Here is a 27,125-nt window from a genome sequence, read left to right on the forward strand (position 1 = left end):
AAGTCCGTACCTTGTTACTCGTCGCCGACCCGGCATGGCAGGCCACTGGTGGCGTAGCCCCAAGGCATACAATAAAGGATTTGGATAACTGTTTGTCATGACGCTACCTGTGGTATGTGGCCAGGGATGAGGACACCACTGCAGGGTTTCCTCACCGGGGCAGATTATGGGTTACAGCAGGAGATGGTATCACTCCCCACAGGTAGAGCGGTGCCTCGGAGGATGGTGGGGTAGCAGCCCTGGGGACGCCGCAGCGCTGTGCACTGATTAATGGAGACTGAGACAGTAGGTGCAGGCTCCGATTCTTTTACTCACAAGGTTCAATGTCACACCCAGGGTACTAGTCACTGCCATGATGGGCTCCGGTCAATCTCAGCTCGCAGGAGGGTCGGGTCCAGTGTTGTGCTCAGTGGGCCTTTCCTCCTTTCAGAAGCACTGTGTGTTCATCCCCGTGGCTTTGAGCACTTGGGGATGCCCTTTGAAGTATCTTAAGTGTCCCAGCCCGATTGCAGGTGAAGCGGATCCTCGTCGTAGGATGAGTCGCTGAACTCAGTCCTGGATCCTATGTATCACTTGGCCTTGGGCTATTTGGGTAGTGGATGAGAGACTAGAAATCCACCCGTCCTGAAGATTCTGGCAGTCAACGTGAAGTATAACTTCCCTAGGGCTCTGCACCCTGCAATAGCGCCAGTGCTGAGGGAGCAATCAAGCTCACCCCTCAGCTACCACTGTAGAACTACTTCTGCTCACGGAGCTCCGGATGGCACATCCGTTCAGCTCCGCTTCCTGACTCAAACTCCCTGTTGCTATGGTGATATGTGCTTCTAACTCTTTCGCAAGATGGCTCCCTCCCCCATTCCAAGTCCCGTGACTAATGAACCAGGAGTCTCCTATCTGACGGTCTTTGGTACCCACCCGGAACCACCACGGGTACGAGCCCCAAAATCCACCAGACTGGTCTAAGGTCAGGGAAAAGGTGCAGCCTAACTGTGTTGTTTGTGATGTATGTGGTGAATCCAGGCACTGACCCTCCGATGAACCAGGATAAGAATGACAGCCCAGGTGGGATGCAGTTCCCTGTGGTGACCAAAGCCTCAGGGGTGCCACATATGGCAATAATGCCAAGGTGCAATACAATTACAATAATGGTAAAGTAAGACAGTCATTTACTTCATGGAAAAAGATCTGACTGTGCAGTGTCCTGACACACTTCTGATTGCATGCTTACTACTACTCTCAATAATATGTATATTTGTAGATACACCACTTCAAATACTGTTTTTATTTGGCTCTTTTTAGGATCTATTGTACCTTAAAGTAAATTATTCATACTATGTGATTGGCTGTGGGGAGGGGCTTTGGGGACATCATACTGTATGAGGGGCTGTGGGGACATCATAATGTATGAGCATCTTTGCGCTCATCATACTGTATGGGGGCTGTGGGAGCATCATACTGTGTGAAGGGCTGTGGGAGCATCATACTGTGAGAGGCTTTGGGGACATCATACTGTGCAGGGGGTTGTAGGAACATCATGCTGTGTAAGGGACTGTGTAAGGCACCCGATTATGGTAGTGCTCGTTCATCACTAGTTACAAGTACCGAGCACCTGAGCATGGTAGTGCTCGCTTATCACTAGTTACAAGTACTGAGCACCCGAGCATGGTAGTGCCCGCTCATCACTAGTTACCAGTACTGAGCACCCGAGCATGGTAGTGCCCGCTCATCACTAGTTACCAGTACTGAGCACCCGAGCATGGTAGTGCCCGCTCATCACTAGTTACGAGTACTGAGCACCCGAGCATGGTAGTGCTCGCTCATCACTAGTTACAAGTACCGAGCGCCCGAGCATGGTAGTTTCCACTCATCACTAGTTACAAGTACCGAGCACCCGAGCATGGTAGTGCCCGCTCATCACTAGTTACGAGTACTGAGCACCCGAGCATGGTAGTGCCCGCTCATCACTAGTTAAGAGTACAGAGCACCCGAGCATGGTAGTGCCCGTTCATCACTAGTTACGAGTACTGAGCACCCAAGCATGGTAGTGCTCACTCATCACTAGTTACGAGTACTGAGAACCTGAGCATGGTAGTGCCCGCTCATCACTAGTTACGAGTACTGAGCACCCGAGCATGGTAGTGCCCGCTCATCACTAGTTACGAGTACTGAGCACCTGAGCATGGTAGTGCCCGCTCATCACTAGTTACGAGTACTGAGCACCTGAGCATGGTAGTGCCCGCTCATCACTAGTTACGAGTACTGAGCACCCGAGCATGGTAGTGCCCGCTCATCACTAGTTACGAGTACAGAGCACCTGAGCATGGTAGTGCCCGCTCATCACTAGTTACGAGTACTGAGCACCTGAGCATGGTAGTGCCCGCTCATCACTAGTTACGAGTACTGAGCACCTGAGCATGGTAGTGCCCGCTCATCACTAGTTACGAGTACCGAGCACCCGAGCATGGTAGTGCCCGCTCATCACTAGTTACGTGTACTCAAGCATTTGATTTTAATATCAAAAAATATATCAAATTCATAAAGATCTCATACATATTCTCTTTTACAGACATGTTCTCAAGCTTTACATCCACAAGAGCCAGAAAAATCAACTTCAGCCGGAAACAGTGATATCAGACTGATAAAAAAAAGAGTTTGACAAGACAAGACCAAGAGTTCTACATCATAAACCACAAGAAAACATTATAAAATGTCTCAACTCTCCGGTGAGAACTTTACTTATTTATTTTCCCCTATACAAGACAATTGACTCTTGAAGGTTTTAGTATTCCCTGTGAATAGAGATGAGAGAACCCAAACAGTAAATTTGGTGTTTGTACCGAACAAGTTTGTGTTTGGAGTTCAGGTGCTGTTCATATGCTGCCTACAGATGAGCGAACCCGAGGTTTGGTATTCATACCAAAAACAAATTAAACTAAAAACTAGAGTTTAAGTTTGGAGATCAGGTATTTTACTTATGCAAACCACTAGCATGAGCCTTGCTGTGCTCGGGTACGCTTAGTGCTTAGCAGAGTGCGCGCCGCTTGCAGCGTTTGAATGGCTCACAATGGGGGTATGAACAGTGTGATTGGATGCAGCATGCATTCCCCAAAAAATGTAACCCCCCCATCTACCCACGGAAGTGTTCTGCTCATGGCTGGTTGCATGTGGGCGGAAACCTGAACTGCTCATTTAGTAACTTCCATTGGGGTTCAGGTCAAGTCTGGGTCCCAAATCAAATTTCTTCAAAAGTTCGGCTGCACCCACCAAACCAAACTTCCACGGGTCCACTCATCTCTAATACTAACCCCTCGACTGAGCAACTCTGTGATCGGGACACTCAGTGCTTGGTCCAGGGCGAGCCACATGCAGTGTTTGAATGGCTTGAACTGGGAGTAACATCAGCATTATCGAATGTAGCGTGAACAAAAAAATAAAAATCCTTGCCCACCCTCCTCGTTAAGTGCTCTTTTTATGGTTGACTGTATGTGGGCAGTTCGGCTCTCTGCCCAATAAGTGACTTCCATAGAGATGCAGGTCAACTCCAGGTCCAGAACTGAACTTTAGCGAAAGTCCACCTAAACTCATCCGTTCATCTCAACTTGTGATTACCTAAAATACATGGAAAAGTGTCTAAAAAAAGAATATTGAGCTTCCTTGGTTATGATGTCTGAGATCTGTGCTAGAGAAGGTTGGTGATCAGTGTCCACATGCAGGTAACAATCAAACTGCTGTGATAACAGCTGGGAATAGTTGGAAAACCATTGAGCTAGACCAGTGGTTGGTTGACATTCGTGGGTTTCCAACTTCTGCAGCTTCCCCCTATCATTTTTTTTAAACTATGACAAAATAGAGTAGAGCACCCACAGACATGGGATGTTGTGGAGCCATGGTACAATGGAGCAGAGCATGCGGAATCATAGAGTAATGAAACAATGGAGCAGAACACACACAGACATGTGCAGTTGTGGAGCAATGACACAATGGAGCAAAAGGACCACAGACATGCACAGTTTTGGAGCTATGACTCAATGGAACAGAGAGCCCACAAACATGGGCAGTTGTGGAGCAATGACACAATGGAGCAGAGCTTCCACAGACATGCACAGTTGTGGAGCTATGACTCAATGGAACAGAGAGCCCACAAACATGGGCAGTTGTGGAGCAATGACACAATGGAGCAGAGCTTCCACAGACATGGGCAGTTGTGGAGCAATGACACAATGGAGCAGAGCACCCACAGACATTCTGAGTTATGGAGCTATCACTGTCATGGAGGGGTCAAGGCCTATCATGGAGGTATCACAGCCGGCTGACAATCCAGTGGCAACAAGTACTAGAAAGTCACAAAGATTGGCAGATCGTGTTGTCATCTGACAGTTCTCTATTTCTGAATCTAGTGGATTTTAGGACCCTGCGAAACTGTAAGTACTTCATAGTAGTTGGTATGCTCTGACTTCCTTTTTAACCTCACCATGTGGTGGTCTGGGTGCGGTTTATAGTTTGTTCCTTGCTGAGCTCTAGAGAGGTCTTCTTCTGGTGCTTCTGAGACTTTTGTGGTTGCTGCTGCTCAGATAAGTATTTGCCTTTTGCTATCTAACAGGGTCTAACAGGGATCTGGTGATTGCAGTTGTGTTTCCCTTGTATTACCCACTTGTGTCTCCCTTTAGTGTTTAGTGGGGTTGATGAAGAGCTCATCCCACCCATTCTCCATATAGGTCCCAGCACTTGGTATACCTAGGGTCAGGTATCCTGCTTGGCGCATAGGTGAGGAACCTATCTAAGGTGCTGAGGGACCCCAGGGGTTACCACTTCCCCCTTTCCCTAGCTATAAGGCATCCCTTCACCCATCCTGTCTGTTGTCCTATACTGGTGGTATAGCCTCCCTCCCTGGCCGTGACATTATAAACCACCGCAATCAAAGCAAAAAGATAAAAAAAATTAAACAGATTTTTTTTTCTCTTGGCTTCCTAGTAATGGATCCAGTAATTGTTCTTACCGAATGAATGCATGGTCTTTCTCTGGAGGTGGCAGAGCTTCGTTCTACTTTATTGCAGTTACAGACTCCTCAGTCTCCCTTGGGGGGAATTCTTATTGACAGAACTTTCTTGGACCTAAGATCCCCCTCCTGCCAGATTTTCTGGGGGAAGTGAAACTTTCATGAGGTTCAGGGAAGGGTGTAAGCTGTACTTAAGACTACGCCCACGTTCTTTTCGCAATGAGGAACAGAGGGTGGGTATTGTCATATCGCTGCTTCTAAAGGCCCTGTCACACATACAGATAAATCTGTGGTAGATCTGTGGTAGATCTGTGGTAGATCTGTGGTAGATTGTTAAAATTAGGATTGACGTATAATATGCTTAGCCAGTATATAATGATTGAAGAGAAATAGAGGTGCAAACCATATATGGGTTTTTTCAATAAAGATTAAAAAAATCACTACAGAAAAATAATGCTTGGCTTAATAAGAATTGAGTTAAAAGGAAGAAAAAGATAGAGAAAGAGTCCATTATCTTACATAGCTGTGATGTCACGGCAGTCTTCCATCTGGGTTGAGAATTGGGCATTCTTCTTCTGTATGCCGCGGTTCAGGGTTATATACATTTCACCACACCCTCCGTTCCTCACTTGTGTCTTTACATGGCTTTAACATGTCTTCAAAACCCAATATATCTCATTTCCATTCTTAGCCTATACATTAAGTCATTGCTCACGTGGTCTTAAATCTGCAAACGTAAGTGTCCTGCACAGAACGTTTTTTCCAGGACTCGGCTAGTTGACCTTTAACCTAGTGTAATGCTTAGAATCTGTTCAAGGCTAATTTCAGACCATTGCTAAGAAACCATGTAGAGAATAGCACTGAGCTGTCAGCCGGGTTTGATTTATCATGTCAGATGTTAGCTAGAAGCTCCTCAAACTCAATCTTCATTCAGAACTAAAGGCCTGTACTTTCTATACATACAGTATAAGAATGTATGTAGTTATATTATGAGGAAAATATTGATAATAAACTCAGTATTTTACAATCCCCCCTATGAAGATTTGAGGAATCCCTGGAAACCCCTAACTCATTCGTGTCATCATTCGTATCACATACATTCCTTTTGAAGATTCTAGGCCAATATCTGACCTGACAAACCAATCTGAAGCTTTCTGTCAAAAAGTCACAGTTTTATGTCTTAACATTTCTCTCAAAATGTTATCTTCCTTCTTCATCTCTATTTTTATATTCTTATATATCTTCTGAATTCTACACATCACAAAAACGTGATAAATAATGCAAACTAAAACTAATAAAAATATGATTATAATGGGGTTAAATAAAACATTTCCCACCACAGTTTGGATTGATGACTGTGAACAGGTATGTACTGACTTCCCCAAAACTTCTTCACCAAGTTCTACCTGACATTCCGTTCCATTCGGGTTCAATATCACTTAATTCACCTTGTTCATGCCTCAATATAATTTCTGCTTCTTATAATTGTTTTGTTAATAAATCTAACAAACCCTTATCTTTCTTTATTTCACTTGTCCACATATCCCAAGGAAAATCATTTATTTGTGATAAATTGAATTGTATGGGAAATGCCGTTAAGTTTCTCTTTCCTATAGAAGGGATATTAAAATGTCCTTCCTTCTTTGAAAGAGACCTCACATTTCCTTCTATACAATACAAACCCATAGGTAGATTTTCCTTATGTACACAAGTAGAATAGAAAACAGAAACCATCTCTGTCTCAGACATGACCTGGAAACAAATCTTATTTGGACTTACTGGAGTCACCAGATCATGTAGTGTCTGTACAGTCTCTATTCTCGCATGACAAGAAGAATGATTATGAAAACATGAATGATAAATCACCTTATCCTGTCCAGGTAAACACATCACCTTAGAAACAAAATGCAAACATGAAGAAATGTCTACTTGTTCAGTGTTCACTCCATCAAATGCAAAATCTGTGTACTGCAGTTGATAGAACACTTGTTGTGTGTTACTCACAGGTATACCCAAAACTGTAACAGGAACAATAGTCCCTTCTCTTCCGATCACCGGGATTAGCGATGTGCCAACACAAATGTTTTGTTCACATCCTAACCACTTATTTACCCACAAATCCGTATGATTCAATGCAAAGTCATACTCTACAGGTAAATTTCGCAGTATTCCCAGTGGAGTAATTCCACTCTGTAAAGCCTGAGCAATAATTTTCAGATTAGTGGAATACTCTACCTGTATCTCCAGGCACGCTCTAGCTACTTGTGTTTCGTGTGTGCTTTCCACGAGAGCTAATGTAGCATCCTGTAGATGTGACACGGAAGACCCTAGTACAGCAGCTGTATTCATAACCATCTTTTCAAGGAGTTGATTCAAACTTTTCTGAATCTTTACTCCTTTACCTCCAATAAAACCAATATTATCCAAATCTGACTTAAGTGTCTGTATATTCATGGCATTAGTCAGACTTCCCACTGTCCCAACTCCTCCCAGAATTCCTTCTAACACTCCTCTCTTACTTCTAGTCTGAGTTGTTCTTCTCCCAAACCATTGTTCTATCCCCATCTCCATGTTTATGAGATGTGATTGATACTGAGGAAACCTGGTAGAGATTTTCCAATGAGACATGTTGAAAGTCCACACCATTGTCATAAATTCTCCATCCCTTAATAAGGACTTATGCCTGCTATACACCAGGCGATCTATTGTGCGATAGATCGTCGGGGTCATGGTTTTTGTGACGCACATCCGGCATCGCTTGCGACGTCGGCCTGTGTGACACCTCCTAGCGACGCAGTATCGCTCACAAATCGTGAGTCGTGTACTGGTCGCTAGGTTTCAAAATATCGTTTATTTTATTTTGTGCCGGTTGTTCATCGTTCCCATGGCAGCACACGTCGCTCCGTCTGACACCACGGGAACGATGAACAGCAGCTTCCTTGCGACCCGCGGCTCCCGCCGGTTATGTGGAAGGAAGAAGGTGGGCAGGATGTTTACATCCCGTTCATCTCTGCCCCTTCACTTCTATTGGCGGGCCGCTGTGTGACGTCGCTGTGACGCCGAACATCCCTCCCACTCCAGGAAGTGGATATTCGCCGCCCTCAGCGACGTCGCACGGGAGGTAAGTACGTGTGACGGGGGTTAACGACTTTGTGCGCCACGGGCAATCAATTGCCCATGACTCATAAATGACGGGGGCGGGTACGATCGATCGTGAAATTGCACGATCGGTCGTCCCGTGTAAAGCCCCCTTTAGACTGAAACTGATTGATTAGGAAAGGAGTAGATGGCATGAATCTTGTGTCTGTGCATGCATTATCTGCTGCTGACCAAATATTCACACTAACGTCTTTACATTGTCTGTAAAGAGTCTTTGTTACAACGCAACACTGGTAAATTCCAGAGTCCCTGGAAGATGGATTTTCTATGGAAAAAATGAAATTATCATCCATCCATCTGATATTACCAATCTGACCTCTGTGAATGACATTAGTTGGACTGTTTAAAAAACTTCCCAAAAATGATGATATTTTGGTCCATGTCAACAGAGACTCAGAAGGCAATCTCAACCTTGTGTTACATTTTAACATTATAGGAAATGTATTTTCTTTGTTATGCACTGTCTGTGGTGTAACCCTTATTTCTGGGGTTATAGTGTTAGTAATGGTAAACACTACAGATACCTGAACTTGTACAGGTTCCCGTGTTATCTGGAAATTCCATGTTTTGACCCAATCTTTATCTCCTTCTGTAATGGAGAGTAATGAAGGATCCAGAATTTTCCCAAAAACCTGAGTTTTTAACACAATTTCTGTTTTGGATCTTCCAAACTTTCCCCTAGCAATCATGTCATTTGTAATATCCCCGGACCATACAGCAGGTTCATCACCTCTGATCTCTATGTTCCACTATAGTACATCTGTAGGAGAACATTCCCATGTACCAGTTTTATTATTGTGTACATATTCTCCTTGTAATTGTGTGAATCTAGTTTTAGGTCCTGCAGTCGCATGTAATATTATGTCTGTGTCGTGTATGAAATGTAATTCAATGCAACATTTTGTTCCATATCCCATGCAGATATTTCCTGTTATCTCCACAGAATCATCCGTGATGTTCTCTGTCAGTAAGTTCAGTGTCTCTGATCCTCTCGGTCTTCGTGAATGTTGAATCTCTCTGGTCCGCTCATTCACATCATTGGTGATTGTTCCTTGATGTAACATGTAGACAATGACGGAAATAAAGCAAAGCAGCAGGAAAGTAGATCCCATCACATAGAAGCTTGTCTTGAGCTTGGGAAAATGTTCTTTTTCCGGAAGGCTTGATGTCATCTTTCCTTCAAAGTCTTTATGTTTCTTATTCCAGTTCTTATTGGAATCCATTTCTTCCTGTAAAGAAATACAGTATCATTATTGTGTTACAAACAATTTGCACTGGTCAATGTGAACCCACACTTTTTGTGTTTTTCGGGTCTTTTTTACCACATTTGACACTCGTTGCACAAGAATCATGACTTGTCCCATAGTCTCAAGGACTTCAAAAGGACCTTCCCAATTACACTCCCATGGACCACTCTAGCGAAAGGTTTTGATCATCACTAGAGCACCTTTCTTGAATTTGGACTCATAGGGTGGCTCCATTTTCTGCATTCTCGATGCCGCATATGGCAGAATCGCTTTCAGGTTCTCCTGTAGCGTTCTCAACCATTGGGACCTTGAGATAGCATCTTTTTGTGGAGTGGATAAAAATGGCTCATGTGGAAACCACCATGGCATTTTCCTTCCCGTCATCAACTCAAACGGAGTGAATTGAGTTGTAGAGGAGATTGAACCTCTTATACTCATGAGTATGAAGGGTACCTTGTCAACCCAAGTGTTACCTTTGTCCAAAAGCATCTTTGCAATTCTGGATTTGATTGTTCTATTCATTCTTTCCACAATTCCCGCAGATTGTGGGTGATAGGGAACATGAAATTGCTGTCGTGCCCCTAGAATAGCACAAGCAGTTTGCATGATTTTACCTGTGAAATGGCTACCTCGATCAGAGGTAATCATCCTTGGATCCCTCAAGTACAAAAGACATGTTGTACCAATTCCCTTGCTGTGGACAAAGCATCATCTTTCCTAACAGGTAATATTTCTACCCATTTTGAGAACACATCTACCACAATCAATGCATACCTGAGACCATGTTTACCTGAGGGTAAAGGACCAATATAGTCTATCTGCAGTGTAGACCATGGACCATCTGCAGGTGCGATTCGTAGAAGTGGTGGCTTCTGTCCTTTAGGTCTTGGATTTATTTGGGCACAAATGAGACATGATAGTACAACACTTTGAACTGTTTTGTCCATTTTTTCCCAATAAAATTTCTCCTTGAGAATGACTAACAATTTCTGTTGACCCAAGTGACCTAAACTCTCATGGTTATATTGAGTGCATTCTACCTGTAGATGTTTTGTTACAACGGGACGCAATTCTCCATTTGAATTGTGACACAAAACCCCATTTTCACAGATAAAAGGAGGCTTTGGATCATCCTGAGAAGTAACAAGAGAAGGATCTTTCCTCTGTTCTTCTGCAAATGAAGGTATGTACGTATCTGCTCTTTGAACCGCTGAAATCTCAGAAGGTTCAGAGTCAAACACTTCCTCTCCTGTCAGGGCAGCTTCTTTGGCTAGAGCATCTGCGGTTGCATTTCCTACAGATAACTCATCATCAGATCTTTTATGTGCAGCGACTTTCACTATAGCAAACCTATTTGGGGCCCTTGATGCTATTTCAAAAATTGTTTTTAGAGTGTCGCTGTGCACCAAGGTCTTGTTGGAAGAATCCACATAACCTGTTCTCTCGCAGATAGGCAGATAATCGGTTAGGGACCTGACAACATAGGAGCTATCACTGTAAATTACCATTGGAGTCTGATCATCAGCTTCATTCAGCTGTAGGACCATTCTTACCGCTTCTATCTCTGCTCTTTGAGCTGAGAAATGACTTGGTAATTTGTGCTTTACCACTTGTCCTCTCTTGGAATAGAAAATTCCATATCCTGTGTAAAAATTCCCTTTAAAAAAAATCTAGAACCATCTACAAACACAGGTTCATCTATGTCTTCCGACTGTCGTCTGAAGAGAGATGGACTTGGTTCATGGAACGTTTCTATGCAATCATGGGTTTGTCCTTCATACTGCATCAATTGAGGAAGAACATATTTGGCCTTATAATCTACCTTTAATTTGATTTGGAGACAATGAGAGCAACCAATGGGCAAATCTCTGATGTGACACACCTGGGATGTTTTTCTCAAAGAGAAGTTTCAGTGTGGAATGTGGCGTTTGGAGAATAACCTTTTGGAACCCGATTATATGTTGGGTTATTTTTATCGCGAAATACACTCCCACCAGGTGTCTTGCGCACACCTCGAACCCCCTCTCAACAGGTGAGAGAAGCTTAGAGAAGTGACTCAAGATTCTCCATTCTCCCCCTTGCAGCTGCAGCAAAACCACAGAGATACTTGTCTCTGAAGTGTGTGCTTGGAGTGCAAAAGGTGCGTTCTTTTCTATCATACTTAACGCAGGTGCGTGTTGTAGATCATGTTTCAATTGTGTGAAGGCTATTTCCTGTTCGACCCCCCAGGGACCAAAATAATCATCATTATCACCTTTTAAAAGATCATACAAAGGTCTGACTTTGTCAGCAAAATGTTCAGTGAAATCCCTTGAATAATTTACAAGTCCTAAAAAATGTCTTAGTGCCTTGTGTGATGTTGGAATTGGAAGAGATGCAATTGCCTCTATTCTGTCCTGTAGGGGTCGCTGTTTAGCTGGACTTAGCAGAACTCCTAAAAATCTGACCTCAGTCTGCAGCAGCTTGACCTTTTTGGTATTCAGTTTCAATCCTGCATCATGCAGCAGCTCAAACAATTCTGCAAGTAGAGACACGTGCAACTCCTCGTCTTCTGTACACAGCAAGATGTCATCCACATATTGCAATATACGGACGAGAAAATTTCGACAAAACGTTTGCTAGCGCCTGATGAAAAATGCTCCGCGACATATGGGCCCCCTGAGCTAACCGACAACATACGTATTGTTGTTCCAGATGGTTGAACGCAAGTTTATACTGACAACTTTTCTCAATCGGTATACTGAAGAAACCATTACTGATATCCAATACTGAGAAATACTTTGCCTTTGCATTCAATCTCGACATCATGTCATGTGTATCAGCTACAATCGGTGCAACATTGGGAGTAAACTTATTGAACATCCTCAAGTCCAATATCATCCGATAGCTACCATCGCTTTTCAGAACACACCACAATGGATTGTTACAGACAGAATTTTCCTTACGTATCACACCTTGAGCCAACAATTCCTGAATAATTTTAGACATCGGAGCAATTGACTCTGGAGGCAACTTATACTGACGCTGTGGAGGCGGATCCCGTCCTTCCACCTTAACTACCACGTCCTTCATGGTTCCTACTTGATCCCTGTACTGAGCCCATAGGGAAGGGAACCTTTGTACTATCTCAGTCAATACTTCATCACCACCAGTTTCAGGCCAGCCACAAATGATCTGATGACACTACATCGTTCAAACAAATGGTCCCGACATGACTATATTCATTTGGATCAATAACTACCGCCTTACAACCGTTAGAGTCTTTCCAAATTGTTTTGTTACCCAAATCAATAATCCAGCCATGCTTTTCCATAAAATCAGTGCCAATTATGTTCTCAGTATCCTGACAACACCAAATATCCATTTTTGTTTTCAAAGAACCAGGTATTTCCAGAAAAAAATCCTGAGCTAAAGTTACCTTTGTGCTATTTTTGCCACTGAAACCAACAATTGTACATACAGGGGAATCTGGCTTTAAATGTAAATCAACATTTGTGACGCTCAATTGCGCACCTGTATCAAGGAGAAACGTTACTTCCTGGCCTTCAAGATGTACCTTTAAAAATGGTCGACCACAGCTATCCATTGAAACTCGAGTGACAAATTCCAGTGGATGAAGCCTGGGGACCGGCTTTGCCAGTCATAAAGAAGATGGAGAGGGAAGTAGAGCAGTAGGTGTTTTGTTCCTTCCATCCTTTATGGTCATTTCTCTTATCTGTTTGGTCAGTGGTGCATATGGTGACTGGTTACTCCTGTAGTCAGTATGAGTGGGCATGTATGAAGGTGGACGTGCTGAAGATGGTGGAGGTGCACTAGATGTGTTTGGCATCAGTCCATTTTCTTTACCCAGCTTTTCCTCAGCTCCTGCCCTTAGGAATTTCTTGCATTCCCACTTCAGGTGACCGGGAAGGCCGCAGAAATAGCAATGTATGTTGCTTTTTCTGTTCCCCCCCCCCCTGAATTCTTGTTCTTAGAATTCAGTATGGGTCCTTTGTTCTTGGTTTGTTTTTCTTGTGATACTGATTTGTCATTTGTCTCCTCTATCATGGCTATTTTTGACTTTACCTGATTTTGCTTCATTCGTCTACGTATTCTATCAATAAATGACGTAGCCTCCTGTAGGTTGTCCAACCTAGAAGCAATTTCGAATGAAGCAGGGTTTAAATATTTAAACTTTTTAACAAAGGCCTTGACCATGGAAGTCGGTTCTTGATCAGATCCAATTTCCATTATCATTCTGTAGGCCTGTTCGAATTTGACTAAGAAGACAAACGGATCCTCCTGTATGTGTGTTTTAAGGTTTTCTAAAATTTTCACTGTTGGGGTGCACTCCCCTGTCGTGAATAAACTTAACTGTTTCTGCCTATCTTCCTTTGTGTCATGGATCAGGTTATCGTGTTTGTCTGTCCTAGGTGTGGCTTGCAACCTTTTTGTCATGTGGGAGGGAAGCCATACCCTAAATATTTTGTTTCTTTGATCGTCCGTCAGATTGAATTTATCTGAGTTCGATTCAAAAATGTCCGCATTATGGAAGGCGTCCATTTTATCATCATATTTGGGTATGTCTTTAATGATTTTCATTAATTGGTCATGGATTTTAATCTTAAGACGGGCTGATTTGTCATGTAATTTCTTTTTTCGTAATTCCTCCTCGTTCAAACCCTCCTCAACAGCTGTGTCCAGCTGTTCCGGGACGTCTGAACCTGAGGCAGGTGATGCTGAGGCATCCCTTTTGTTTTGTCTCGTATTGGCAGACACGTGTTTTATATCTTTACGTAATTTTGATATCAAGTCTGCTCTAATTTCCAACTGATCATCCAGATGTTCGATATGTTCTGCTAATATCGAACAATTTGGACAATCTGTTGTTTCTGCATCTGCTATGTGTGTGTCCGTTGTATTGGATGTGTCTGTCACCATGCAGATGGTGTGTGCATATGGCTGTGCCCCACCCACCATGGAGTTGTAAGTATCAACCATGCCCAATACATTCTGTATCTTTTTCTGCAACTTCTTTACAGTAAAAACCTTCTTATCTAACTTAGTATTCTCAATTTCACATTGCCCGTACAGATTTGACCATAATTGAGCATCAGCATGCTTATGATTAAATGTATACTCCACATTACTTTTCCTAGAATAATCATGAATAAAATCCATTTCTCACCTATTTGTGATGCGTTGTCCTGGAATGGGTCCAACCGTCTGTGGGTCGATCCTCTGTGTCCTGGAAGGATTATCCTGGGGATCTCCTGGATCGATGGTCCTGGATTGGGTCCTCAGATGTCCGTTAAGGCACGACACATACGACCTCCTTGCAGTCTTTACGTCAGTCCTCTTCTAAGGTTCCGTTTGATTTAGACACAGTGTGCGTCTTTTACTGCAGTCTTTTGGACAGACACGTTATACTGCTCCCCCCTTGTGGACAAAAGGTCAGGGAAGACATAACAAAAAGAAGTCCCGTAGCAAGAAATGGTGTGAAAAGTCACCACGCACACCTGTGCCGTTCAATCAATTAGGCTGGACTCGCCAAGTATGTTAAAAATAGGATTGACGTATCCACTTAGCCAGTATATAATGATTGAAGCAAAATATAGGTGTAAAACCATATGTGGGTTTATTCAATGAAGGTTAAAAATCATTACAGAAAAATAATGCTTGATTTTAGTTAGAATTGAGTTAAAAGAGAAAAAGATAGAGAAAAGAGTCCATTATCTTACATAGCAGTAATGTTATGGCAAGCAGTCTTCCATCTGGATCATCTGGCCTGAGAATGGTCTCATTCTACCCTATGAAGTGTATTCAAGCTTAAATACAATTCACCATACCCTCTTTTACTCAATTGTCTCTTTAAATGGTCTTAAAGCATGTTTTCAAGAACCCAATATAACTCGTTCCCAATTTTAACCATGCATTAAGCCATTGTCACGTGGTCTGAAATCTGCAGAGTAAGTGTCATGCGCAATACAGTTTTCTAAAACCAGCCAATTGACCCTTGACCCTAAAAAATGTATAGAACTCTTTGAGGCTTGTTGACCTTCGACCTAATGTAATACTTAGGCCTTCAATGCTATTCCAGACCTCGGCTAAGAAACCCTTTGCCCTAGTGTATAGAAAAATAGCACTAAGTTGTCAGCCATCTTTGATTTATTTTGTCAGATGCTAGTTAGAAGTTCTTCAACTCACACATTTACACACGTCCAAGGGATGAGGCTAATCATACAAGCTAAGGCCTGCATGCAGAGATATACTATGAAACAAATATTCATAATAACTCAGTATTTTACAGTTGCCATGGGTAATTATTAGGATTTGAGCACCTTCCATAGTTGGGAATTTGGGTCTATGATGACTATATGTGAGGGCCAGGGAGGACTGGTAGGCCCAGGAGGTGGATCCACTGGACTGAGCACCCCACCTGGACGGCAGGGTACACAGTAGCTAGAGCACTAGTGTGGCAGGAATGAGTAGAACCAGGTCACCAGAGTCACGGAGTCCCATAGGACAGTACAGGAACAGGTACAGGTACCAGGTAGCAAAGACAGGACCAAGTCACTAGGGTCACAGCGTACTTTAAGGCAGTAATACAGGAAACAGGAACAAGAGGACCTGAGCACCTAGCTCACAAGACAAGGCATAGAAACACATGTGATAATCAGGCCCCGCCCACATGGAAAGGCCAGTCTTATATACCCAGCAGAGCCCCAGGTCATTTCCTGTTGCAGCAGTGCTGGGCCTACAAGACCAGGTGAGTGGGTGCGGCCCGGTCCTATACAGATGCATCAGTCAGAGTCAGACTCCTGAGACCTGGAACAGGACTCAGGGGAGCAACAGCGGGAGCGGCAGGCGTGACCGGTGGACGCATGGACTGGACCAGTGAGCAAGGAGCGGTGGTGCAATGGCGAGACTGGATCATTGAGCACGGAACGGTGCGATGCAGGTGCGACCGAATCAGTGGGTACGGAGCGGTGACTGGATGGTGAAACCGGCTCAGTAGGTAAGGAGCGCTGCTGGGATACCGGGAGCGGGACAGTAACCCCCCTTGAAGCCCCCCTCTCCGCGGCTGGGACATGAAGGCGCACCGAAGAGAGGCAGCAACGTACTTCCGGGACAACCAGGACCGGGCCTCAGGACCGCAATCCACCCTATCGACCAGGAAGGACTGCTTACCCCGGACCGTTTTCATGGCCACTATGTCCCGTATCGGGGAACCCATGTCAGCGGCAAGGGAGGCAAGGGAAGGACAGTCAGAAGCAGGACTGGAATCATGGACGACCGGATCGGGCGTCTCGGACCGGGTACAGGACAATGTCTCATCCTTGGTAGCCGGTGGACTCAAAGTTCCAACTCCAGAAGGCGGTGGAATCAAAGTCTCATCTCCAGAAGATGGTGGAATCAAGGTCTCAGAGGCTGGGGACGATGGAACGACGCTGGATAGCGTCGTCTCTTGTTCAGGAGTCGCTGGTTCCAACAGTTCAGGTGACAAGGGCTGAGGAACAGGCTGCAAGCAGGTTTCATGGCACAAGGGATTCCAGCGGGTAATCGCGCCAGAGCGCCAACTAATAGCAGGGTCATGGAGTTTAAGCCAGGGCAGGCCCAGCAGCAGCGCAGGAGCCATCCTCGGAATCACATAGAAGGCAATGGTCTCCGTATGCGAAGTGCCAACCTGGAGTCTCACAGGCTCGGTGGTATACCGGACAGACTCGTAGAGCGGTTTGCCGTCCACGGAGGCGAACCAGAGGGGCTTCTTCAGCGGGGTGACAGGTACCTGGTACTTGTCTACCGTGGCCTGGTGGATAAGGTTGCCTGCTGCCCCGGAATCGATGTGGGCCTCTGCCGTAAACCGGGTCCCCTCTGTCGTCACCCGGACAGTCTGTTTAACTGGGACCGAAGGGATTTCGGTGGCAAGGGTGGCGGTTCCCACCATCCCTTGGACCTGAGGTCTACTTGGTTTCTCAGGGCAAGTTCGTAGCATATGTTAGAGAAGCCATTTTGTCTTTTGTACACCATGTTAAAAATATACTCTTAAATATATTTTTCTTCAAATACGTAAAAGCGCATGAATGAAAGAACTTCAAAAATGTAAAAAATAAATGTATTTTATCTATTTAAAATGGTTGCCAGGGTTCAGTTACAGAAAGGAAAAATAATATACTTCATTAGCTTACGGAAAAGAGTTCATTTAGTCCATACTGATCAATAGAAAATCTTCATCCATCTCTCCTTGGATTCTGAATGGCGAGGCAGGGGTGATATACCATAGCTTCTCAGCATGTGTTCATCTTGCAGCCTGGAAGCATTCTGGGACATCTGATGACGTGCAGGAGCAGCAATAGCCCCCTCCATCGTGTGTTATATGACAACTGTTCAAACCATATAGGGAAATTACTGCTGGACGCATGTCACATGGTGTAATCTCTAGAAGCTTCCAAATGATATATATATATCCTTCCATGTCAGCACTTATGTATATTCAATATGGATATTTTAATATTTATTCCTTATAAGAACTTTATCAATAAACTATGCCCTCCAACATAAACAGAACTGTGAACATATATGTCCTACTATAAAATGTTTGATAACTAGATGTATTAATTTTAATGTTTTTACAATTCTCCCTTGAAGCGGGTGAATTATTAATTATTATTAATGAAACCCCGAAAATTAATTAATACATCATTAAAATAAGAAATCTTCTTTCCTTATTTGGCGAGAATGGATTAATATCAATAATAATGATGAATAATAATCAATTTGCATTATTCATGTTGTAAGTTCAATAATGTAATAATGTGGATTCATGTTATGGTAGGCCGTGACTGATCAATCATATAAAAATATATAATTATACTTCGCTAAACCTAAAAAGATGCAAAACAAATCCGGTCACCATATGATGTCCTCTGGGTTGATGTCTTCTTATCTCCGATGTAATCCGGCATAAACACAGTCTCTTAGAAATAAATCCATTGATAAAAGATGAATGATTACCAATTTAATACAGTCCCGTATTGCGTTTATCATCGTTTATCAAGTCCATAAACTTTATTCTTTATTACAAAGTCCATAGCCAATGTTGATAAACCACAGTTCATGAGTGTAGAAGAATAGCATAAGTCTTTGATGTCTGTGCAGTGTAATTTACATTAGTCACCTTTATCCTCCGCGCTGCCTGTTGTCAAATCCTGGAACAGATGTTAAGACGTTCTTGGTCAGCACGACAGGGGTTTACTTTAACACGTTATTGCTCTCCTTAGTAACTGTAGTGAGGTCTTGAGGCACAGACCATGTGTCAGGGTTGTCCATCCTGGAACCATAAGATCACTGTCTTTCTGAGGTTCAAACGCGGTAAGTATTTTGTATGTAACACAGTCTTATTTGAGACGTTACCTTTTGGACCTTTTTGCAGAATCCCTTTTAACTTTAGAAAAATTATTAAGTCTTTTTATCTTCTGTAATCTTGATTGAAGACTGATTCATTCCCTAATCTAGATACCAAATATGGCAATAACTATCACTAATAAATGTCACAGCGTATCATAACTCTAATACTATAATACCATGTCATTATTATTATCGTAGAAGTATTAATATAATTGATACTTAGAATGATGTAATAATACTGCATAATGGTATAGACAATAGTATTTTCATGTAATAACCTTTTTTGTCATTGGTGCATTACCCTTCCAAACCCATAGGTGGCAATGTGTTGAATGTAACCAAAATGTAATATAAAATATGAAATAATATAATGTGTACCTATAACATGTATCATATTATAAATATGAAAGGCAACAATGTAGCTTATTTAGTTAGATCATTTGTAAAATTATAAACCAAAGCAAATAACTTTTTAGGAAAGACTGGATGATTCCATCAAAACACAATAATACTCATTATAAGTTATTATTGATTAAAAATATAATATAAATATTATTTGTAAATATAGGAAGGTAAACCTTGGATGTACCTCGATATTCCATCTTTATTACTCTAATTTAATTTATTTGATCTGTCTATTATTTATTAAATAACCTACTATATAAGAAAATGTGTAACTATAAGTAATATTTCATCCTTATTGTGTTAACATACTAATATAAAAATAATGTATTACTAGGAAGTAAACAATTGTATATATTGATGAAGGAAGTATTCTTTTCTTCCAAAAAGTGGAACTTTTCCCTTTTAATATGATTCATATTTAATAAAGTAATATTCTTATATTGGATATTACTTAACTAAATATTGAAGTGTTTTCTCAATTGAGATATTTAAAATTTGAAGGAAAAATAAAAATTGTAGAATTAAAATTTTGATTAAAAATTTGAATATTAAATAATAATAATTAATATAAAAAATAGGAATAAAAGGAAAAATGAAAATCGGAATAAAAAATAAAAATTTAAATAAAAATAAGGCCTTCTATGTATATAACACCTATGTCTTTAATAATACATAACCTTAATATTACCAGTATCTTATAGGATTTCCATACCTATCATATCAGTAACCTATAAAAATAATTAAGTCATGTAACTTTGCAAATAATACTCTTCTCTTAGTATATAAATGCATTATGATATACTTCAAATATATTTTTTTTATTCCCAATTTTTCCTTTGTACTTGAAATATTAATTATTAAAGTATCCTGTAAACACATATGTTTATCAAATATAAATGTGTGATTGAGACCAAACCTTTTCCTTTTAATGTCATCAAATATGATGTTATAACAATTAATGTCAAGATTAAATTAAATTAAAAATTATGTTGTATATCTTCAAGACTATATTATAAATATTACTTTCATATTTGAAAAGAAAAATGATTACCAATCTATGTATCAGTAAAAGAAGTAACTAACACAAACCTGTATAAAAATCAAAACGTTAAAACCTTATTCTAGAATGTAACTCTTCAGAATAAACCCTTAATAAAGATCCTAACATCTCTATAAATAAAATATATTCGGTATAAATTCCTTCATTATTTATACTTATGTACTATCACTTATTTATTCTAATAATATACATACATATTATAACCTCGAAGTTAAAACAAAAATTCCCTTTTTTTTGTTTTTCTTTTGGAAGCTTCAAAGACCTCTTATCCAAGTACTTGACATCGGCAGCTGCTCAGACAATCAATCATTCATAGACACATCTATGCACACAAGACTGTCATGGTTCTTTAACATACATTCACATAGAAACATTGACAGACACATACCCCTGTTTTTGATTTTCAACTTCTCTATGCGCATCTCAAAACTTCTTGAAGTATACGAATAATTTATTACATATACTCATGAGAAATAGGTACCTTTAATAGTCACATACTATACATTTGACCATAGAACAGACATTTATTATTATTAGCTTTAGTAATTCAAGTGTCACATGCTTTGGTTACGTGCAAAGAACACCATTCCAAAACAGCAAGCAGTTTTACTTCACTCCAGAACTCAGATTACATTTCTAATAACTCTAAAGAAGATATATATTCATAAAAGAAACGTTAAAGTAATGGTTCTCTGGCAATTGGTACCTGAGAAAATAATAGTTATTATTAATCATGCTTTCGCGATTAGCCTTACACAATAAGATATATGTTACCTGATTGAGGACAAGAACAAATGTATAAATAAAAAGTTAATACTTCATCAATCTGCTTTACTGATAAATTCTGAGGGAAATAAAAGAATAAAATTATTATCATATTTATAATAAAAAATGAAACACTTAGAATCAGTTACTTTCTCTTATTATTACATTTTAAAGGGGTGGTTCACCCATTTTTTTTATTTTCTGTCGAAGTTCTACTTACAATTCTAGGTTTCTAGGTATTTTCTCCATTGGCTTGTATTTCCATTTCTGGCACTGAGCGGCGCTATGCTGCACGCTCAGTGCCTGTCACATGACCCCCTGGAGCTGTGGCCGCCAGCATCCTCTGACGTCCCGGCTTTTCCGGGCTCTCAAACAAGACGGGTACGTCACAGGATGCCGGCGCCATTCAGATTGAGTGACAGGGCTGTGGGCGGTGACTACCGCACGTCACAGCTCAACATCGAGGGGAGGATCCGGAGGACGTCAGTGTGGAGCCGGCGTCCTGCAGATGGTGAGGCAAGGGGCGCCAGTGTGCAGTACAGGGGGGGGTTCTTCAGCTGAATCCCCCCCTGCACGTAAGTATGTGATCACACTGTCCACCCGCCCGCTCTGCTGCGATGTCAGGAGAGTGGCCGGTGTCGAGCAGTGTGATCGTGTGCTCCTCCCAGCAGCAAGACACTGACAGGCATGTCACCGCTGTGCTCTGCCATCTGTCCTGCTGCATGGGACCAACTGTCTGCACTCTGTCACCTGCACCACAAGTCACAGAGTGGAGACAGTTGGTGACAGAGCACCTCTGCCCCCCCCCTCTTCTTTCCCCACTCTCTTCTCCCCCCTCTCTCTCTTCTCCCCCCTCTCTCTCTCTTCTCCCCCCCTCTCTCTCTTCTCCCCCCCTCTCTCTCTTCTCCCCCCCCTGTCTCTCTTCTCCCCCCCTCTCTCTTCTCCTCCCCTCTCTCTTCTCCCCCCTCTCTCTCTTCTCCCCCTCTCTCTCTTCTCCCCCCCTCTCTCTCTTCTCCCCCCCTCTCTCTCTGCTCCCCCCCTCGCTCTCTTCCCCCCCCCTCGCTCTCTTCTCCCCCTCTCTCTTCTCCCCTCCTCTCTCTCTTCTCCCCCCTCGCACTCTTCTCCCCCCCCTCTCTCTCTTCTCCCCCCTCTCTCTCTTCTCCCCCCTCTCTCTCTTCTCCCCCCCTCTCTCTCTGCTCCCCTCCCTCGCTCTCTTCCCCCCCCTCGCTCTCTTCTCCCCCCCTCTCTCTTCTCCCCCCCTCTCTTTTCTCCCCCCCTCTCTCTCTGCTCCCCCCCTCGCTCTCTTCTCCCCCCTCGCTCGCTTCTCCCCCCCTCGCTCTCTTCTCCCCCCTCTCTCTTCTCCCCCCTCTCTCTTCTCCCCCCTCTCTCTTCTCCCCCCCTCTCTCTTTTCCCCCCGCTCTCTCTCTTCTCCCCCCTCTCTCTCTTTTCTCCCCCCTCTCTCTCTTCTCCCCCCCTCTCTCTCCCCGTAGCTGCCTGCTGTACCTGGCTAGCATACAAAAATATGGCGAAGCCCACGTCATTTTCTTAAAAACATTTTCAGGGAAAAACCTTTATAAAAAAAAAAATGCTTCCCTGCATTTCTATTGCCAGTGAAAGTAACACCAAGCAGCGGGGGCTAGCAGCCAGTAGCTGCTTTGGTTACCCTTAGCAATAGAAAATGCAGCGGGAGCCCACAAACAATGTGATTTTTTTGTTTTTTTATTTTTAATGAATTTTTTTAAAAAAAAATTGGCATGGGCTTCGCCCATCGAGCACCAGAGCATTTTACTGCTCAATTCATCCCAAGTAATCAGATGATTCCAGTGTCGGCCGATTACTTGTTCTGTGTCCCCCTGCATCCATCGCAGCGTGTACGGGCTGTGAGGTCAGCGGAGTGGAGACAGTGACATGCTCTGCTCTGACACATAGTGTGCTGCATGTCACTATCTTTCTCCACTCTGGCACTTGTTGTGCAGGTGACCGGATGCTACATGTCACTAACTGTCTCCACTATGGGACTTGTTGTGCAGGTGAGAGTGTATACAGTTGGTACTATGCAGCAGAAATCACAGAGTGGGGCAGTTAGTGACATGTATCATCCGGTCACCTGCACAACAAGTCCCAGAGTGGATACAGTGACATGCAGCACACTATGTGTCAGAGCAGAGCATGTCACCAACTTGCTCTGCTCTGTCACCTGCGGTGCTGCATGTCACGTTTTTGCTGCAATTTGGTGCCTTTTTTGCTGCGTTTTTGCTCACTGCATTTTTAATCAGTGCACAATGCCATTAAAGATTGTTGATGAAAAAAAAAAAAAAAGGTCTGAAGTCATTTCCTTATTCAAAATGTTCATTGTATGCAGGAGAGCAGACAGCAGCTGCAGAACTACAAGGCTCAGCATCCTCCATCCAGGACTGTATGCAGTTTTTTACCCAAAAAGAAAAAAAAAATGACATGGGCTTCGCCATATTTTTGTATGCTAGCCGGGTACAGCAGGCAGGTACGGGCTGCCCCCAACCCCCAGCTGCCTATTTGTACCCGGCTGGGAACCAAAAATATAGAGAAGCCCTTTTTTTTTTAATTATTTCATGAATTTCATGAAATAATTTAAAAAAAAAATGACGTGAGCTTCGCCTAATTTTAGTGTCCAGCCAGGTACAACTAGGCAGCTGGGGATTGGAATCCACAGTGAAGGGTGCCCAAGCTTTCTGGGCACCCCCACTGCGAATTGCAGTCCGCAGCCACCCCAGAAAATGGCGCTTTCATAGAAGCGCCATCTTCTGGAGCTGTATCCAACTCTTCCAGCTGCCCTGATGCCGGGTGGCTAGCTGGGTAATAATGGGGTTAGGGCTAGCTGTATATTATCAGCTAGCCCTAAGCCCGAAATTCATGGTGTCACGCCAATATTAGACATGGCCACCATGAATTTCTAGTAATGATAAAAAAAAAAACACAACACACAGAAAAATATTTTTATTAGAAATAAAACACAACACAATTAGTGACTCCATCTTTATTGAAATAAACCCCCCTCCGCAGTAATCCTGGGTTAGGGTCCCGCGCCGTCCAATCAGGATCCAATATCATCTGATCGGTTTGCTGGAAGGCAAAGCGATCAGATGATGTGTCAGGTTAAACTACGTGAATCACATGACACATCAGCTGATTGTATAAAAGCCGATTATACAATCAGCTGAGGCATCAGTGCAAAAAAAAAATAAATAAATAAATACTCACGTCTGTGCTGATTACCGGCAGCTCTTACAGGCGAGTCTGATCCTGGCCCATCACTGCAGGAGCTGCCGGTAATCAGCTGATGAAGTCCCCTGACGGCAGGATCAGCTGATAGCTGGCCGGGCCCGAAAAAGCCGGCGACACCACGAGAATCGATCAGCTGATGCGTCAGGTGACTGCATCAGGTGATCCACCGCCAGGTCCTGCAAGCTTCGTACGTGCCCCGGGGAGACTGCACACAGCCAGAGCGGCGGTACCGAGACAGGGGCTGGAAGCAGGCATGGCACCCGGACCCTGCAGACAGGTGAGTATGACATACACACACACACACATACTCACTGTATATATACACACACACTGTATATACGCACATACACTGTATATACGCGCACACACACTTTCTTCCCCTGGCTGTGTAGAGCTGCTGCTGTCTCTGTATGATTGATCTCAGTGCATCCACAGGGAAGAGGCAGGGAGGAGGGTTTGGGTGGGAGCAGAGTGGGTGTATTAGACACAGTGGGTGTGTTAGATAAGCCAGACACCGCCCTAGAGCCACAAAGAATTCTGGGACTTGTAGGAACTGAACACAGGAAGTCAGAGGAGAGATTAACCCCATCAGAGCTGGAGCCAGCAATGACCGTGTGCTGCTAGTGCACAATAAAAGGTAATTTTGCTGAAAAAACATAATAGATGTGTTGAGGGGCACATATTAGCAAGATTTATCAGAAAAAAAAAATCAGTTTTGGTAACTGGACAACTTCTTTAAATATTATTATTCATATACAGAGATCAAATTATTAATTTATAACATTAAACTATCATTTAACTAAATGAAAGTATGACCTTGATTTACTATCACTACTTTTAATATATATATATATATTGTGAGACTGTGACCGGGGTTATCTATGACGGCCGGTATGTCTCGCCCAGGTTGTGCTCACTCCATGATAGAAAGTAAATCCACTATAGGGTTAATGCTGTTTCCCTACAGGCTTAAGGAAGGGTTAAAAGGAAACAGGAACGAGGGCAGGTGTGCCGGATGTGGGGAGTGATCACAACTCCCTGGGTGTCTCTGCTGGAGAGACATGTATATTGCTGTGGACGTTTGTTTGGACATTAAACACCGTGTGCTGTGAACCTTACTGCCTGGATCCCGTGTCTTCTGCTGCGCAGCCGACCGTGCTACCTCACATATGGTGGAGAATGCGGGCATCCCAGCCGGTGAGGTGTACCTTCCTTTTCTGGTAACCCGGTAGCACATGTCCTGGATTCAAGCAGCTATACTACGGCCCAAACCCAGCGACGCCATGGAGGACATACTAAGGCATTTGGCTCAGGCTAATGCACAGCAGCAGCAGGCTAATGCACAACAACAAGAGGCTAATGCACAGCAACAACAGGTGAATACCCACCTGCTCCGGACGTTGGAGCAACAGCAGCAACAGCACCAGCAATCCTTGAAATTGCAGGAAAAAAGACACCAAGAACAGATGGTTCTCCTGGCCAAGTCAATCCGTGCCGGACCGGCAGCAACAACCCCGGGACCGGGTGACGACGGCAGCGTCCGGAAAGCGGTGAGACAAGCGTTGCAAAAGATGACCCCGGGGGATGATGTGGAAGCGTTCCTGGCAGTGTTTGAGCGGGTGGCCGAGCGGGAAAAGCTGCCGACCCCCCAGTGGGCTGAGGTATTGTCGCCCTATCTGACGGGGGAACCCCAAAAAGCGTACCTGGACCTCGGTACCGAGGACGCCATTGACTATGTGACCCTGAAAGCCGAAATACTGGCTCGGTTGGGGGTGAATACCTATGTACGGGCTCAGCGGGTAAATCAGTGGTTCTATGAGGAAGCCAAACCCGTACGCTCCCAGGCCTATGACTTATTACATCTTGTAAAAAAGTGGTTGCAGCCTGACGCTCTGAGCCCGGCGCAAATGGTGGAAAGGGTAGTAGTGGATCGTTTTGTGCGCACTTTACCCGTCACCGTTCAACGGTGGGTAGGACTGGGTGACCCGAGTACCCTGGACCAATTAGTGTCCCTGGTAGAGCGGCATGTGGCTACGCAGGACTTGATACGGGACACTGAGACTTTGCGTACCGCCCGTCGGTCCGGCCCCTCCAAGCCTAGGGCCAAGGACCCACCGCCGACACCGGTACAGGAGTCCGCTACCATCCTGGCTGAGGCCGCGCCCGCCGTTCCTGAGGTCCGGAAGGCCATGTACCCTAAACGACAACTTGTCAAGGGGGTTTCCTTCCCTATTAGATGTTGGCGGTGCCAGCGGGTGGGACATATGGAAGCCCAGTGTCCCCTGACCACGGAGCCCATGGATTGTGGGGTTACCCGGCGGGGTTCAATGTATGCTCAGGTGGTTTGTACCGCTGACCTGGTTCCCCCAGAGACTGAGCCCCACTTGTGCCAAATACAGGTGAATGGATGTCCGGTTACAGGATTGTTGGATTCCGGAAGCCTAGTGACCCTTGTGCGATCCACCTTGAGGGCTAAAGTAAAGGCCACAGGACGTACCGTGGGGGTGGTTTGCATACATGGGGACCGCCGAGACTATCCCACGGGGATTGTCACCATCACAGCACCTTGCGGTCAGGTGCAACATGAGGTGGGACTGCTAAACGCTCTTCCTTATGACGTGATCCTAGGACGGGATCTGCCCTATTTTTGGACTTTATGGAAGGGAACCCCTAGGTCCCCTCCGATATTGGTCAGTCCGGGGCCTGAGCCCTACAATCCTGAATCCGGGACACCTGCCGTAGGGGTCCCCATGATAGGGACAGAATGTGAACCCGATAGGTCGCCCCTAGAGGTATTGGCAGGAGAGGCTGAGACGGTCGAGCCCATCCCGGACTTGGAGGCATC

General features: G+C 43.8%; 1 protein-coding gene across 1 annotated transcript in view; it reads left to right on the forward strand.

Moving 5' to 3' along the window:
* Positions 1-2,659: 2,659 nt before the first annotated feature.
* LOC142303953 (uncharacterized) overlaps positions 2,660-27,125 on the forward strand; it is a 291,806-nt gene continuing 267,340 nt past the window's right edge. The window contains exon 1 of the mRNA XM_075345864.1: positions 2,660-2,723. Within this exon, the coding sequence (XP_075201979.1) occupies positions 2,708-2,723 (16 nt within the window). The 5' untranslated portion in view covers positions 2,660-2,707. The remainder of the gene's footprint in view (positions 2,724-27,125) is intronic.

The sequence above is a fragment of the Anomaloglossus baeobatrachus genome, chromosome 1 (genome assembly GCF_048569485.1).
Source record: "Anomaloglossus baeobatrachus isolate aAnoBae1 chromosome 1, aAnoBae1.hap1, whole genome shotgun sequence".
NCBI classification, from domain to species: domain Eukaryota; kingdom Metazoa; phylum Chordata; class Amphibia; order Anura; family Aromobatidae; genus Anomaloglossus; species Anomaloglossus baeobatrachus.